The 14,552-nt window shown below is 43.2% G+C and overlaps 1 protein-coding gene across 12 annotated transcripts in view; it reads right to left on the reverse strand.

Moving 5' to 3' along the window:
- Window positions 1-14,552, reverse strand: part of ptprt (protein tyrosine phosphatase receptor type T) — a 210,948-nt gene that overhangs the window by 49,911 nt on the left and 146,485 nt on the right. For 4 of the 12 annotated variants that reach the window (XM_049023370.1, XM_049023372.1, XM_049023367.1 and 1 more), the window contains one exon: window positions 12,704-12,736. The exons of 4 other annotated variants lie outside the window; for them this stretch is intronic. In XM_049023370.1, the coding sequence (XP_048879327.1) occupies window positions 12,704-12,736 (33 nt within the window). Of the gene's footprint in view, window positions 1-7,283; window positions 7,314-12,703; window positions 12,737-14,552 lie in introns of all 12 variants that reach the window. 4 more of the 12 variants (XM_049023368.1, XM_049023375.1, XM_049023377.1 and 1 more) reach the window with 2 other exon arrangements.

The raw sequence follows: 14,552 nt of genomic DNA on the forward strand, positions 1-14,552 counted from the left end.
AAAAATAATCTGAATGTGCAAAGTACTTGAAATCTCAGCTTTCCAGAGAAATAAAAATGCTCGCCATGGGGAACAAAGCAGATCAGTATCTTGGATATTATGAGAAAGACCCTAATTTACCACACACACTACACCATAGACAGGTAAACCAAAGAGAATCAAAATTCGCCTCAAACTGAAGGTCAAAGCTCGCTTTCCAGTCACAATGTGAAGACTTTACATTGTCCCCAGCCTATCTGTGACCCTTCCCTCCCATTCCAGGTCCTATCAGTACACACATTTGACACATATTTTGCATGTTCTATCCAGGAGCTTTGGATCTGAGACATTTGGTACTGGTAGGCTGGTGACTGTAAATGCACACACCAGTAAGTGCTGGGAGTACAGGAATCCTTGTTTTGCAGCCTAAGAATGTCAGCCACTCTCAATGGGTAAAAAACAGAGGATGGGTATATTCTGAGGGAGTCAGGCCCCCGGGGCACAAATGGCAGCTCCTTCAGCGACAAAACTGCGGCTTTAGTTCAGGCACAAAAGCACCTGTCAAGTGTTTCCTCACGCTCCATCGAGAGAGAGTCTGAACACTTGAAAACGCATGTGAATATACTGTGCATCTTTAGCAGTGTTTCAGTTAAAGGCCAGCCTGTGTCCACCCCCAGATAAGAGCCAGGAAAGGATAACTGATGCCAAGAAGGTGGGGCATTGATCCCAGGTGATCTTGGGAGTGGTCCATGTCTTGTCCACCCCCCCGTGTGAGCAAGGGAGTAGGCTGTCAGAGTGCTTGGTGCCAGAGTTTCAGCTCTTCAGTCTGGCTTCTTTCAGCAGCACCTTTGTTTATTGATCGACTTCTTGTAGAAAAATCCCTTTTATTTTCTAAGGGGCTCAAGGTAACACAAAAAAAAGAAGAAGAAAAATATAATCTACAAGGGAAGCTTTGAATACAAACATAGTGAGATACAAGGCAAAAAAGCCCTAAAGTGAGACTACAATCCTGAACCTTCTTTTGGACAAACTATTCTTATTTGTCCTAAAGTAGGCATTGAAACCATGAGTACGCCTCCGTATCTTTAATGGATGGATGAATACAAGCATAAATCCTTCTGTATACAACAATATCTCAGCTGTGCAGTCCATATTTTTCTGCCTTTTTAATCTAAGCCTTTTAAAAGCACAAAAGCCTTAACTTGTGAAATCCCCACAACAGGACCTGGGAACATCAGACATCAGCACCATCACTTCCCTGCCATTCAAATTCATTCACCTAGTTCTGGCGTTTTTTTTCATTCTGTTGCTGGGAAGCAGCCATCTGTGGGTCTTCAACCAAAACAGAAGAAAATGGCCGTTTTTCTTCCCTCAGAAAAGTTAAAGTCCCTGCTGGTGCCGTCTCGCTAATTCGATATTTACGACATCCAGAGCTGGATCCCTGTTTAACATCTGGCCCATAGTTAAATACTCATCACCGTCACTCACTTCACTGCCTAGGAAGCCACTGTGAAACCACACGTCGCTATATGAGATCCCAGCGAATCCGCCAGCTTGACTCCTCAGCACGGACAGAGCGGAAACTCAGCATTTGTTTCCAGCAGCTCTTGGTAGGAGAGCAGTTACCGGGGGTCAGATGCTTTGTAATGTCTCATTTCTCATTGAAGTCATTCTATACCAGCTCAGTAAAAACATAAAGCCTGGTCCTAACCACTAGCGAGTGTGTGTGTGTGTGTGTGTGTGTGTGTGAGTACACCATTCGGTGAGGACATTTGCTGTATACAAAATGAGCTCTGTACCAAAATGGAAGGCAGCTTGTCATGTTTGCGGACGTTTTTGTCCCCCATCACAAAGTGTTTCCAGCTGCTCTGCAAATAACCCTTCCATGACTCGCTGTTCCAATCAGAAACACTGACAAGCAGGTAGACAGAGAGCAGAGATGGAAACTACGAAAAACAGAATAAGAGGAAAATCCTATTTCAGGCATTTTATTTTCAATTTTTAATTATACCTGGGCAGCAACAGTGCTCTTTTATATGTATGTACATACATATATATGTAGACATACACACAGGTGTGCAGAAATATCTTTGTGGGGACTCTATTCATTTCCATGGGGAAAACTCTAATAACAACAACCTTAACCCCTGACCAGCCCTCACTTTATCCTTAAGTAACCAAACAAAATACGAGATTTTCAGCATTTTTATTTCTTTGATGGTATTCACAGATCTTTGTGGGGACCTGAAAAATAATGAAAAATGGACCTGGAAAAAAACAGGTTTAAATTACATTGTGGGGGGAATTTTGGTCCTCACAATATAACATAAACATAATCCACCCACCCACACACACACATCCATAGGAACTGCCCTGACAGAACTAATGGGTAGAGGTGATCTTGGTAAAGAACCGCTGATACATCAAACCTGAAATTATTATTGACCAATTAAAATTAAACCTGATGACGACATCGGGAGAGGGACCAGGTTTTATTATTTTCTAAAACTGATAAGAAAAAGACAAGAAAGTCAGAAGGGTTCAGCTGAAGGTCATTACGGAAACACGGTGTTCTGTACATTCTGCTGCCTCCAAGAAGTTAAAAGGGCAATCACTGCCAATCATGGTTCTGTCACCGGGGAGATCTCATTGGTCCATGGGGAGCTTTGGGCCAATGATATTCAAGAATATCATCATTTTTCGTAACCACCTCTGAGATGTGCAAATTATTGTGACTAAGTTTCGCCTTTCATACTTAAGTGTGTAACACCCCCAAGTATAGCGCTAAATCAGTTTTCATATTCCTCTTCCTAGATAGTGACTGGAACGTCATTATAATTATCATACATATAATTTTTAAGTTAGAGAAAGGAACAGAACCCCAATCGTAACTCCTAGCCTTTTTACAAAAGCAAAGAACGGTATTTCATGCCTGTGATTTCTGGTGAGTTATCCTAAATGGTAAAGAAAACTGCAAGAACACATTTCCATTATAGGTCAGAAGTGTAATATAAGACCTAGCTTATGGAGGGAGGGGGAAAGGTGAAGAGGAGTATGAGAGGCAGGGTCTGCTCTCTGGTCCTGGTGGTGCTCATGCAAGCAGCCCGCGATAAAGTTGGGCCCCGCAGGGGAGCGCTGTATGGGCGTCAGAGGAAGGCCCTTCTGCTCACATGTCCACAGCCCTAAAGGTTGCAGGGCCTCTAATTACAAGGATCCTCTGATTCGTGCGGCCTACTGAACAGTCTCATCATGGACTCATTTAAATGACAAATCCCGTGCATATTTTAAGTGGCAATGAACTCGAGATAATCCGAATTTAATGAATGTCAAACCGCTGTCTAATTAAAATAGAGGTTACTGCGCTAAGGATCGTCCTCAGCGTCCTGTGTTTTATGGCAGCGCTGATGACATGTTATTTGATGTGTGGACAGAAACACGGCCGTTTGTTCCCCAGTTAAGTTAATCTGGGTGCTAATGCCACAAGCATACAATCTTCAGTACAGCCGGAGTCACTTCATCCAGCTTAATTGCGCTATACGTCCACTAATAAAATAGATTAGAAGGGTACGTAAAATCTGGGTTTCTGGGATTGATAGCATGACTACAGGTGACACTCGCAGCCAGCAAATGGACGGCGCCGGCATGCAAAAGAGCGCTGATGGGCTCGGTGCATGCTGGGAGGCTCACTTGGACGCCCAGACGCTTCCTCCTCTCCATGTTTGCTTACGCATCCATGACTGGGCAGAAAGGAGAGGGAGAGGGAGAGGAAGCCTCCCTGTTGGTCATGAGTCAGAAAGCAGTGACGAATCCTGGACGTTAACTCCTATCGGAGTACATAAACTAATGCAGCATCAAGGACGTGGCACTCAAGAAAGCCAGACAAAACTTAGGGACAGTGACAGGACATAGCTGAAAGGCCCATCGTCCCGGCCATCACTGCAGGGCCAACAATCAGACACTAGTCCTGCTTGAGCTCCATAAATGAGTGTAATAGAGCTGAATGGGCTCAGTGGAAAAGCAGCATATAAACTGGTCTACGACAGATAAGATGTTAATTTACTATTTGTCAGCTATACTGGTTCTGCTACTTACTGTAAAACAGGGACTACAGAGATCACCTCGCTCTTTGAATCACTAGATGATGACGACTACAAAGGTGTTTACTGTACATACAAACTGAGATGAGGATGTGCAAAGCAGTAACAGCCAATAAAATCTTACTCTCCATACTATCTGAAGCTCGAGCCCAACAGAAATGAGCACAAAGATATTTTAAAGCCTAACTCTTAGTGAACAAAGATGATTCCCAGATAGTCCCAGAAAGCAAGAACCAGGCTGTTTGTGCACTGAGAAATATAGTTATTTTAGGCATAGCTGATAATCAATTGTAGAGATTGCGGACTGTGAAAAGTCATTTCTCAAGTTCAAAGAGTGGCAGAGGTTTAAAGCCATTTTATGATACCAGCAGTACTGCAGTACAATTTTGATCCCTGGGGCAGAAATGACTGTTTGTGGACAACCCTGATAAGCTGGATCTGAAAGGAAGGCTGCCTTTTGCTGCCTGCTGTATTTAAAGGCGATAGCACAGAGCAAGAACGATACAATTTATTTAAGCCATGCAGGTCAAAAGTAGTCATCAAACTGGAAAAACAACATTTGGAAGGATATAAATTTAATCTAAAACTCACCTATCAATGAGAAGAGTAAACTTGATAGATCTAGTAGAAGTCTCTTGGCAAATTGTTTAGGTACTCAACCTTTCTCAATGAACAAAAATGACAGCAAGATTTTTATTTTATTTTTTTTTTTAAAAAAAGCTACTGGTGTTAGCTGACCAATTTCAGGCGACTAACCTCTGCATGCAGTCATTTCTGTACAAAACATATCAATTTGTGGCATCATCAAATTCAGCAGGACCGCTGAACATACATGCTGTGATATAGTTCTTTCATACATACTGGAGAAAAATGCATATTAAAAGGATTATCGAACAAAAACCATTACACTCAAAGGGGGATTCGACCATAGAATTAGTGGGTTGGTTTTATTGCCAACAGAAAGGACCCATGTGTTTCCACCTTCCCGCTTTTTCGCTTCATCTGATCTTCCTGCCCAGTGAGCTGTATTTGCTTTTGTGATCCCCTTGAAAGTCCTCTCTACAATAATTACTTTGTGCCAACAGCAAGGTCCGTTGATAATGTGCTTTTTTTTTAACAAGACTGTTGAAACACATGCAATGACATTTCAGGAATCGAGATGGGGTTCGTAGAATACCGGGAAAAAAAAATTAAATGATTCAGAGCACCGCAGCTGCTTAAGAACTGGTGGGACACATTAGATCTCAAGTGAAAAGCTCCCCTAAAATACAGTTAGATTGGCCTTCAGCAATATAAATACATATATAAACAGTCCCCGGATCATGATCGAGATCTGCTCCCAAGCTTTGTACTGTAGGTAAGTTGGAGCAGTGCTAACGCAGAGGCAGACTAGGAGCCCCATGAAGGCAGAATTTCCAGAAGTGACATTTAAGGATAGAATAATGTGATCATTTAAATTAAACATGTCTCTTATTTGCATTTTTAGCAACGGATTTCAGGATGGACAAAGTTGCTCCCCATCCCGGCTATAATCGATTGGTCCTACTTTAAGACTTCTTGCTACCCAACTTTTTTAACACTGGAGTTTACTAGTTGTCTCACTGCCAAGTGAGCTGGCACAAAGTAGCCTAACAGAAGAAGAGAACAGTGCAAAGATACAAGACTAACATTACATTTCCTGTGTCTTTGATAGAGTGTTAGAGAAATTGGGAATGGATGTGGAGAGAACAATGAAATGAGCTTGTGCAAAAATTCAAGACTATCTTTAGCAAAAGAGGAAACAGCTAAGTTTTTAAATTTGACCGATCGATCCATTGGCGCAATCTCTCTACCCCCACAAATTTTTGGCTCCAAAAAATAGCCCAAATGAACCACCTAGGGGGCTGCCTACCCATGTCAGCCTCGGGGCCCCAGACAATTTAGCCTGCACCTGTGTTAAAGACAATGTAATCCAACTTAAAATGGCAGACAGAGTTCTTCCCCAATCCGATGAACCTCTTAAGCCCCACAATGCCCTCATGAGCATCACAAAGTAGTGCCAAGTAGTAGTATTTTAGTATAATAGGCTTTATGGCAGTCCATTCCTAAGGTTGAGCTGTCCATATGTCAGACGTTCTTAACTTGGGGACCTACTGTAAATAAACTTTGAATGGGTGGAACTGTGGCTCAGTGAGTAGCAGCTGCCTGTCACTGCCAATGTTAGCAGTGTGAAACTTGCCACAGAGTACATGTGTGTGGAGTTTACATATTCTCTCTGCATTCCCAAAAGTTTCTTTCTGCAGACCAAAAAGTCAGGTGTAACCCTTGGTTATGGACTCTTGGTACCACTACATGCTCTTGTATTTTGAACTTGTCTAGTAGGAACCAGGCTTACACTGTGTTTTGACTTAAACAGCTCTGCTCTTACATTCACGCAATATCACTGCCCTATGCATCATGGGATAGGCTCCAGGGTCATTGCCCTATGCATCATGGGATAGGCTCCAGGCTCACTGCCCTATGCATCATGGGATAGGCTGCAGGCTCACTGCCCTATGCATCATGGGATAGGCTGCAGGCTCTCTGCCCTATGCAACATGGAATCAGCTGCAGGCTCACTGCAACTTCCTGAACTTTTAGTCTATTTATTCCTTTGAAAAATATTGCCAATATAATACAATGTTTCATTACTTTTGTAAAAATAAAGCACAACTCACTTCCCTATACAACTATGGCAACAACTCCAGCAATTACCTGCACAGGCTGGGTGAAGCAGCGCCACAACATTAAGCCACATGACGTGCGGCAGCCGGGCTTACATGCCTACAGCGCTTAACCCCGGTACTGGGCTCCGATTCCCATCGGGACCACACAATATTCAGCCAAGGTCCTGAACTGCTTTGTCCACCATAGCGTTTCTGCCTGAGGAGTCTGCTCAGAAATCAAGCTCAAAAGAGAGAAGAATCTCAATAGCCTTCCAAGGGATGTTATTTTTTTTTTTGCTTTTTGTGTCAGACGCATTGGGCCGGGAGAAACGCAGCCTGTTTAATCTTTTCCTCCGAGGCACAGAACAACAGTGGGGGAAGTTTTCCTTTTAAAGGCTTTTTAGGAGAAAATTATCAACAGGGGGGAAAAAACGTAGTCAGAAGAGACAAAAACTAGAATGTGGTGGAGGGACATTAATATATGGGTTCATTAAAGATGGACGCTTTCCCAAGCTCTACTTACAGGTAATATGAGTAGGAATACGCATTTCTTCTGAAGCACGAAGTTGAGCCAGAGGGACATAATTGAACACCAAAAAAAAAGGACAGACAATCCATTAGTTCTTTTAGGAAATGAGCTGGTGAAGAGAACGTTAGAGCTGGTTAACAACATAAGCCATTGTGTGGCAGGCTCTGCCCGAGCGTAGGCCGGCCATAACACAGCCACCGGTAAGCTGGGCCGTGCGTGTCTGCGGGCCAGCTCCGCCTGAGTGACTCCTAAGGCCCCAGAAGTGGGGGGAGGGGCGGGGGGGGGACTCGGCCTTCATAATAACCTAGCGAGACAAATGGTCATGGTAAACACAGCACACCTGGCTTCCCCAAAGAATAAAAAGATAAATAAAATAAAAAGTCATTGGGGGGGTGGAGAATGCCTGACTGGGTAAACAGTGAGATACAGGAAGAAATGAAGGTGGTGGCGGGGGGGGGGGGGGGGGGTTATGTGCATGCGTGTGGCAGGGTAGGGGTGTGGAGGGTGTACTGTTAATCACATACTGTTCTGCCATTGTGGTGCCTAGAAACAGGAAGGAGACCTCTGGGAATGAGACAGCAGGCCGGCTAGGCGGAATGCTCCCCCATCCTCTTCCTGGCTGAGGAAGGACGAGACTTCCACGGCCGGTGTGGGCCTGGAACATTCCAGATCGAGACTGGACTCGGTCTGACAGCAAGGCTTCTAGCCATGCGAGTGGCGGCTATGCAGAATCCATTAGGCCGCGGGTACAGACGTTCGATCGTTAGCTAATCGCTGGGCCGGGCTGCTAATAAGCTCCGCTCCTGTCTGGAGGATGCCCAGTGAGATTCCCTCTGCATCCGGCGCCAAACTCGTTCCTGTCGAGTGCGGTCGAAATGCGCTGCTGAGCTGGTGGCACGCCGCAGCGGCAATAATAAAGCCCAAAACGCACATTCAGACGTGCTATCGGCTCTGTCCACTCCACGGAACAGCCAGACCCATGAAACAGGCCCTGTGTCAGTGAGCAGATATGCTGCATTTCACCCACATCTGAATTCTTAAGCAATGCGCCACCTGCGCCTTTCAGCCTGTGTTCACTGGATTATTTACACACTCACACAAAACTCCTATTGGTATTTGTTGACACTCACATCTCAGCGCCTTTGCAGTGTCTCGTACTGTACACACACGTGAGAAACCGCCTGCCGTCAACAGCACAGGCAGGTACCTGGATTTACGTGACCTGGCATGACATTGGTGGCACAGCCGCACTTGTTCGAGTGTGAACAGGCAGCGCAGCGTGAGTAGGCTTGCACCAGAAAAACTGATCATTTAAATTCCAAATAACTTTAGGTAGCACTTCCAAACATGCAATATACCACAGTGTCTAAGTTACTATACAACAAATATTTAATAATAACCATGCTGAGACAGGATTATCACCAAATCCAAATCCCTTCAAATGTTTTGAATGCCTGTTATAAACAAGTCCAGCACATATCCATCATTTAATTGACTCATTATTTTGTAGCTTCATGACTTAGCTAGTACCAACAAAGCAACCTTCCATTTTGACCTATTTAAAAAGGTCTATGGGAGAGCTTCCAGTTAAGTACCTTCTCAAGGGTACAGCTGCAGGGTCCCTCCTGGGACGTGAACCAATAACCTGCATGTCTCCACCTTTAATTACTATGCAAAACTGTAACCCTTAACTCTAACGCTCCTTAGTACTGAATACTAATTGTTATCATTAACAAAAAATGTTTCATAAACACTTTTTGTAGAGTTCTTTTTTTTTTAACTGAAAGCATTCATGGATGTATTCTGTTTATTTTATGCTGCACAAAATAAAGGTAGAAGCTCATAAAGGCAACAAGCTGTGGTGCCAGTGAGACTGTCATAGAAAAATACATAGAACAATTAAAAAAAAAAAGATGGGAGCCAAGTTAATTACAGAGAAATTGGGGATTTGGGGAAAGCGGAAGCATTTAGCAGGCCTGTGATCAGCATGAATTTACCAAAACAAAATAGCGACAGCACAGGATTGGCAGGACCAGCAGCAATCCCTATGCAACTCCCTATGCGATAAACTTTCGCAAATGTATGTCCTTATGATTTATACCAATTATAGGCTATTTTATACATAAAGGTTGAACTGCATGTCCCATGTTTGGGAATTTTTCTCAAGCAACGCCCTGCAGTGAAGGAGGTGCCACAGCATTTCTATAAATGACCCCCCCTTCCGCAGTGCACGCACGCCACCGTCAGAAATGCGAGTGGCGGGTGGATCGTCTGGGAGGCCTCCGTTCACCCCAAGGCTGGAGCGGACGGAGGCCTAGCATGCGGCCTCCCATTACAGACAGGTGGCACGCGACTTGTGCCAGTTTCTATATTTCCGCGCCTGTGATTTCTTGCGCCCTGTTTCTTTGTCCTTTTATCAGGAATGCTGCTTATAAACATCAATGACTTTCAACGACTTGTTTGTCAATGACAATGTATTGTTCTGTTACGTGATTATGCTTTCTGGGTGGCTAACATGGGAAGATCTATGCTCTGTGCATTTTCTGCTAACCAGAGTTAATCCCTACTGGGTTTTACTCCAACGTGGCACCGTACACAGTTAGACAGAAGAGTCTTTGACAGAATTATGTAAATTAATATTCAGCAGAACTTTTTGAGCTTTCGAGAACTTCGTGTGACCTTTGACTTGACTTGTATAACTGTAACACATAGCACATCCATCTTCAACATTGACTGTGATGATGGAGCTAAATTTGGCTCGATCAGACCAGCTAATGCTGTCTATGCTGTTATATTACCTTTTAATTTGCCATTGATATACGTATTTTTTGCTCTTACCTTCACAATAGAGCTGCTGACACAGCTCTCATGATATTAATAAAAATGACTGAAGTTTGAAATTACAGCCATAAATTTTAATGTACTCAAACCGCAATACAACCCTCACTCTTTGGGCCGAGAATATGGCTTTATTTTCTGTCTATCTACACTTGATCATAATTTTGTCACAAGACGAATCCCCAATACACAGAGAATCCAATATCCGAGATGATTTTACAATAACCCCCCTCTCTGCAGAGAGAAATGAAATGCATTTTCGGCAAAAGATTGAGGGGTGTTCCTGAAAAATTTAACAGGCAGAAATAATTCAGGATTTATCACCCCAGCCTTGCGCGCGGAGCAATAACTGTCGCCAAACTGCAGATTTACTTAAACTTAAGTTGATTTAAAGATTATGTAGGTGTGAGAATGAGGCCGCACACGTATGCGCGCACACACACACATGCCCACACAGAAACACACTTGCCCATGCATGCTATGCTATCCCGTGTTCATACTGTGCATCCATGTACGGCTCACGCACATACACATACCGCTGGTTCACGTGCAAATGCATGCGCTTTGTGATCATGAGGATTCACTTGCATATAGATGCAGCAAGTGACTGTAGCTTATGACCCTGCTGACAAGAGGCCAAACTTCCGTTCCTACTCCTTGCAAGACATGCGACTTTAAGGATGCTAAAATGTCATCCACAAAACAAATAAAATACCCCCTTCCCATGACCTAGAAAATACAACAAATAACTGGCTGTCAAATGATGGGGCTTGACATAGAGCTTCAGATGCTGTCAGAAAATTAAGGAAAACAGAAAAATTAATATATGAGGAATATACTACACATTGTAATATCCTTTATTGCATCTTATGTACTGGGATTCCTATATTCTAGGAAGCTAGGTCTTACTATACTTGTCGTACTGGGTTGGCAGACGGAATTCGTTCAGTCTGTGTGTCTGTGTATACGTGCAAAAGGCAGCAATTAATTGGATTCCATTTTCCTCTTTCACCACAAGGGTGTGGGCTCTGTGTGCACAAAGCAGACCCTTGACCCTGTGGCGTACCAGGTCCCCAGTGCCTCAGAGCCTTGTTTGCATCCCCACCTCTGCAAGGTTTAACTATGCAAACACGGCAGCCATCCTGCACGTGCTTGTGAATCTCACCTGCTGATCTCCGGTCAGACTTGAGCCCCTCAAGGACAGGGGAGCTCCTGTGGTTTTAGTTGCCCGAGATGTGGGCTGCATCAAAGCAGGGCAAGCCTTAAATTACGTCCGTCTGATTCTAGAATCTGGAGAGGTCAGGGCCTGTCAATCCACCCATGCTCAGGGTCTTATACAGCTACTGATGAATGCTGAAAGTAAAATTCAGGCAGTTGATAGATCTGTACAACTACTTAACATGTAGAACAATTTAATACAGTCCAATTGCTCAGAATCACCCCTTGGCCCCCAACATGTAACTGAAATGAACTCTCTGTTAGCCTTATATGGAGTATGGCCAGGGTGTGTAATCTAAGGGGACACAAACTGTAGTGGGTAAGTCATTTACTAAATTTCCAGCAAGAGAAACTGAAAATTGTTGCCATTGGAATCAAAAATGGGCCACTGGACACTGTCCAAACCCCCCCCCCCACACCAAAACCATTGCCTATTTGTACAATGAAGGCTACATGACCAAGGTTAATACAGTACACATCAGCACAAAAAAAGAAATGGTGGCCTGCAGGGATCAGGGCAACTTGTACAACGCCAATGTCCACTGCATCTAGCAACCTGAATTCCCCACTTTCTCCGGTCTGACCTGCTGACGGGTCACGCAAACTGATACGCGTAACGGGGAGCCCATCCATTCTCCGTGTGGCTGTCTCTTCCCACGTCTTTAAGCAGGGGCTCAGAGCCCGTGGGCTGGACAGGAAGTGTGGTGCTCAAGGCCTGGTAGCGACAGGAAGTACGGCTCCTGCGTAACAAACAAGCCAGGTAACGAGAAAAACTGGCGCAGCATTGAATGCTTAATGAACCAGCGTGCTACTCAAATAGGGTTGTGACATTTTTACTGGGAAATAATTACTAATTTGACACTGTATGTAAAGCAGCATTTTAAGTCCCTCTCAGTGGATGAGTGCAATTAAAGTGCGTAAAGAATGGCTTCAAGAGCATTTATTTGCAGCCAGATTATGCAAATAAACCTTAGTGAGCAGTTTACTAACCCTGCAGTGCATTGGATGTACTTTTAGAATTTCATATGTTAATATAAAGTCCTTATGTGAAGTAGCCCTGAAATGTCCCATATACCATATGTCCAGAAACCACTATACCATTCAACTGGGGTTGAAAAAAGGGGCAATGGATATGATGGTTTCGCTTCTGACATTTCATACAACTGCGATGCACTTGAGACAAGCAATGGAAATTCAAGTCGGCAATGCTGCCGGCTTGGGAGATGGGGAGGTGGAGGTGTGGGGATCTGAGTCGCCTGTCTCCAGCACACAGATCAAACACAAATGGCATATAGGAGCACAGATGAACAGGGCACCGGTCAGATCAGAGTCGAAATGTGGAATTAAACATGCAATACCCCACGCTCAGAGTTCTCCACGTGTGAATTTCCCTAGCAGATGCGGTTCGAGAAAAGAAAGAAGATAGAAGACAAGGTATAAGACTGAAATTTGGTATCTCCACAGCAGTGACAGCACAAATGTCAACTGTTACTGACAATGTAAGACAGATGTGCAATATACACAGATCCATATTCTGATACATTCATTATGACATCATCACTCAGAAAAGTCAAACTTTCATACAAAAATAAAAAGAAAGGAAGGCATAAGCTGACCCCTTGTCTAATGCAACGAATTAGCCTGAGCAGTTAGGTAATTTTGCGTGTGGCATCAGGGCTGCATACGGTAACATCACATTTCAAATCGCAATTTGAGAAGTGCAAGCCCTTCCAAGAGTCTTAAACAATTAACCTCTGAGAGAAATAAAATGTTATTTAAATTTCTTACCTGTTTTAACGCTTTTTTGCAAAAAACTGACCATGTCGTAATTGCTATTATACGGTTAGTGAGAGAGAGCTCCTGTTTCGGTGAGTCTGCTGTGTTTTAAGGCTTTTGTTCCTGCAAATGCTCTCGTGACACAGAAGTCAGGAAATTTTGAAAAATAAAGTTTCCTTCGCCAGTCATATTGTCTCTGTTGTTTTGTATACCTCAAGGAGCTGATTAAATTTGATTGCAGTTCTTTCACATTTGGAGCAAAATTCTTGTTTATTTTCTATAATTCTCTCTACATTCCACTGTGGCATCTAGAGTCATATTATTTCATCACAGATGTAAAATTATTGTGAAATAATATTTCACACAGACATAAAACTACAGATGTTATTTTTATTATTTTATCATAAGCTTTGGTAGCTTTGGTTAGCTAACCCTAACCCTAACCCTAACCCTAACCTATCTCAGCCGATGGGTTTAGCTTTTTTGGCAGTACAACTCTAAGACTGCACCACAGTGCACTAAAAGATGATGAAACTCACACACACTGAGATGGAGCCACAGACCGAAACAGGTCTGAGGGTCAGTATCTGTCCCTTTTCCACGTCTGAGACCAGCGCTAACTAATAAAACACAGTATTGAGCGATCATCTCAAGGCTGCCTTATAATTACAATGTGAAAGGTTGCCAAACAATCCTGACAAACTATGAAAAGAAAGGTAATATCCTACCACTTCCACAACCTCTTTGACAAAACCGGCCTGTGGGAGAGATTTGCTCACTTTAGGATAAGAGCAAATAAAACCAGACCTGCAGGAAATGTTTACGGTCCTCCTAAAGTCAAGACACTTACTGGCCTTGTTTGGGGGTGACATCAACCCAGGGAGACATTTTTGTAGCACAATCAAAACATTTCTAACAATGTTTCATATAAGCCTCCCTGAATTGTAACTTAGTTTTTGACACTTTCAATAACATCCAAGGACATGAACGTTTTTCCTCAGTTTCTGGTTATAGCCATTTTCTACCAGTTTTCTTCTGACTATGCACATCTCTTCACACCACAAATGCTGCAGGTTAAATGAAGGTCACCAGGGATTGTACAGTCACACTGATTAAAATGACTGACTTTACTCTTCCGTTAATAACTGACCATGCAAAGATGTTCTGAGAAGGTCAGACACTCTAGTTACCAAGACGGTCTGTGCATTCACAGGACTCCGCATTTAACAAAATATGGAAAAAAAGATTGCGCTTAATTTAAGACCAACATCCAGTGATGTACTGCCTCTGTTTCTCAAAAATGATCATTATTAAAAAGAAGACGTTTAATAGAAGTGGCAAAAAGAACACAAGAACTATACTATAAGAATTAAAGCACAAAAAAAGCATAAATTTCACATTTAATCCTTAGACAATGTAGCCAATCTCTGC

Source organism: Brienomyrus brachyistius, chromosome 8, assembly GCF_023856365.1.
Source record: "Brienomyrus brachyistius isolate T26 chromosome 8, BBRACH_0.4, whole genome shotgun sequence".
Lineage (NCBI taxonomy): Eukaryota > Metazoa > Chordata > Actinopteri > Osteoglossiformes > Mormyridae > Brienomyrus > Brienomyrus brachyistius.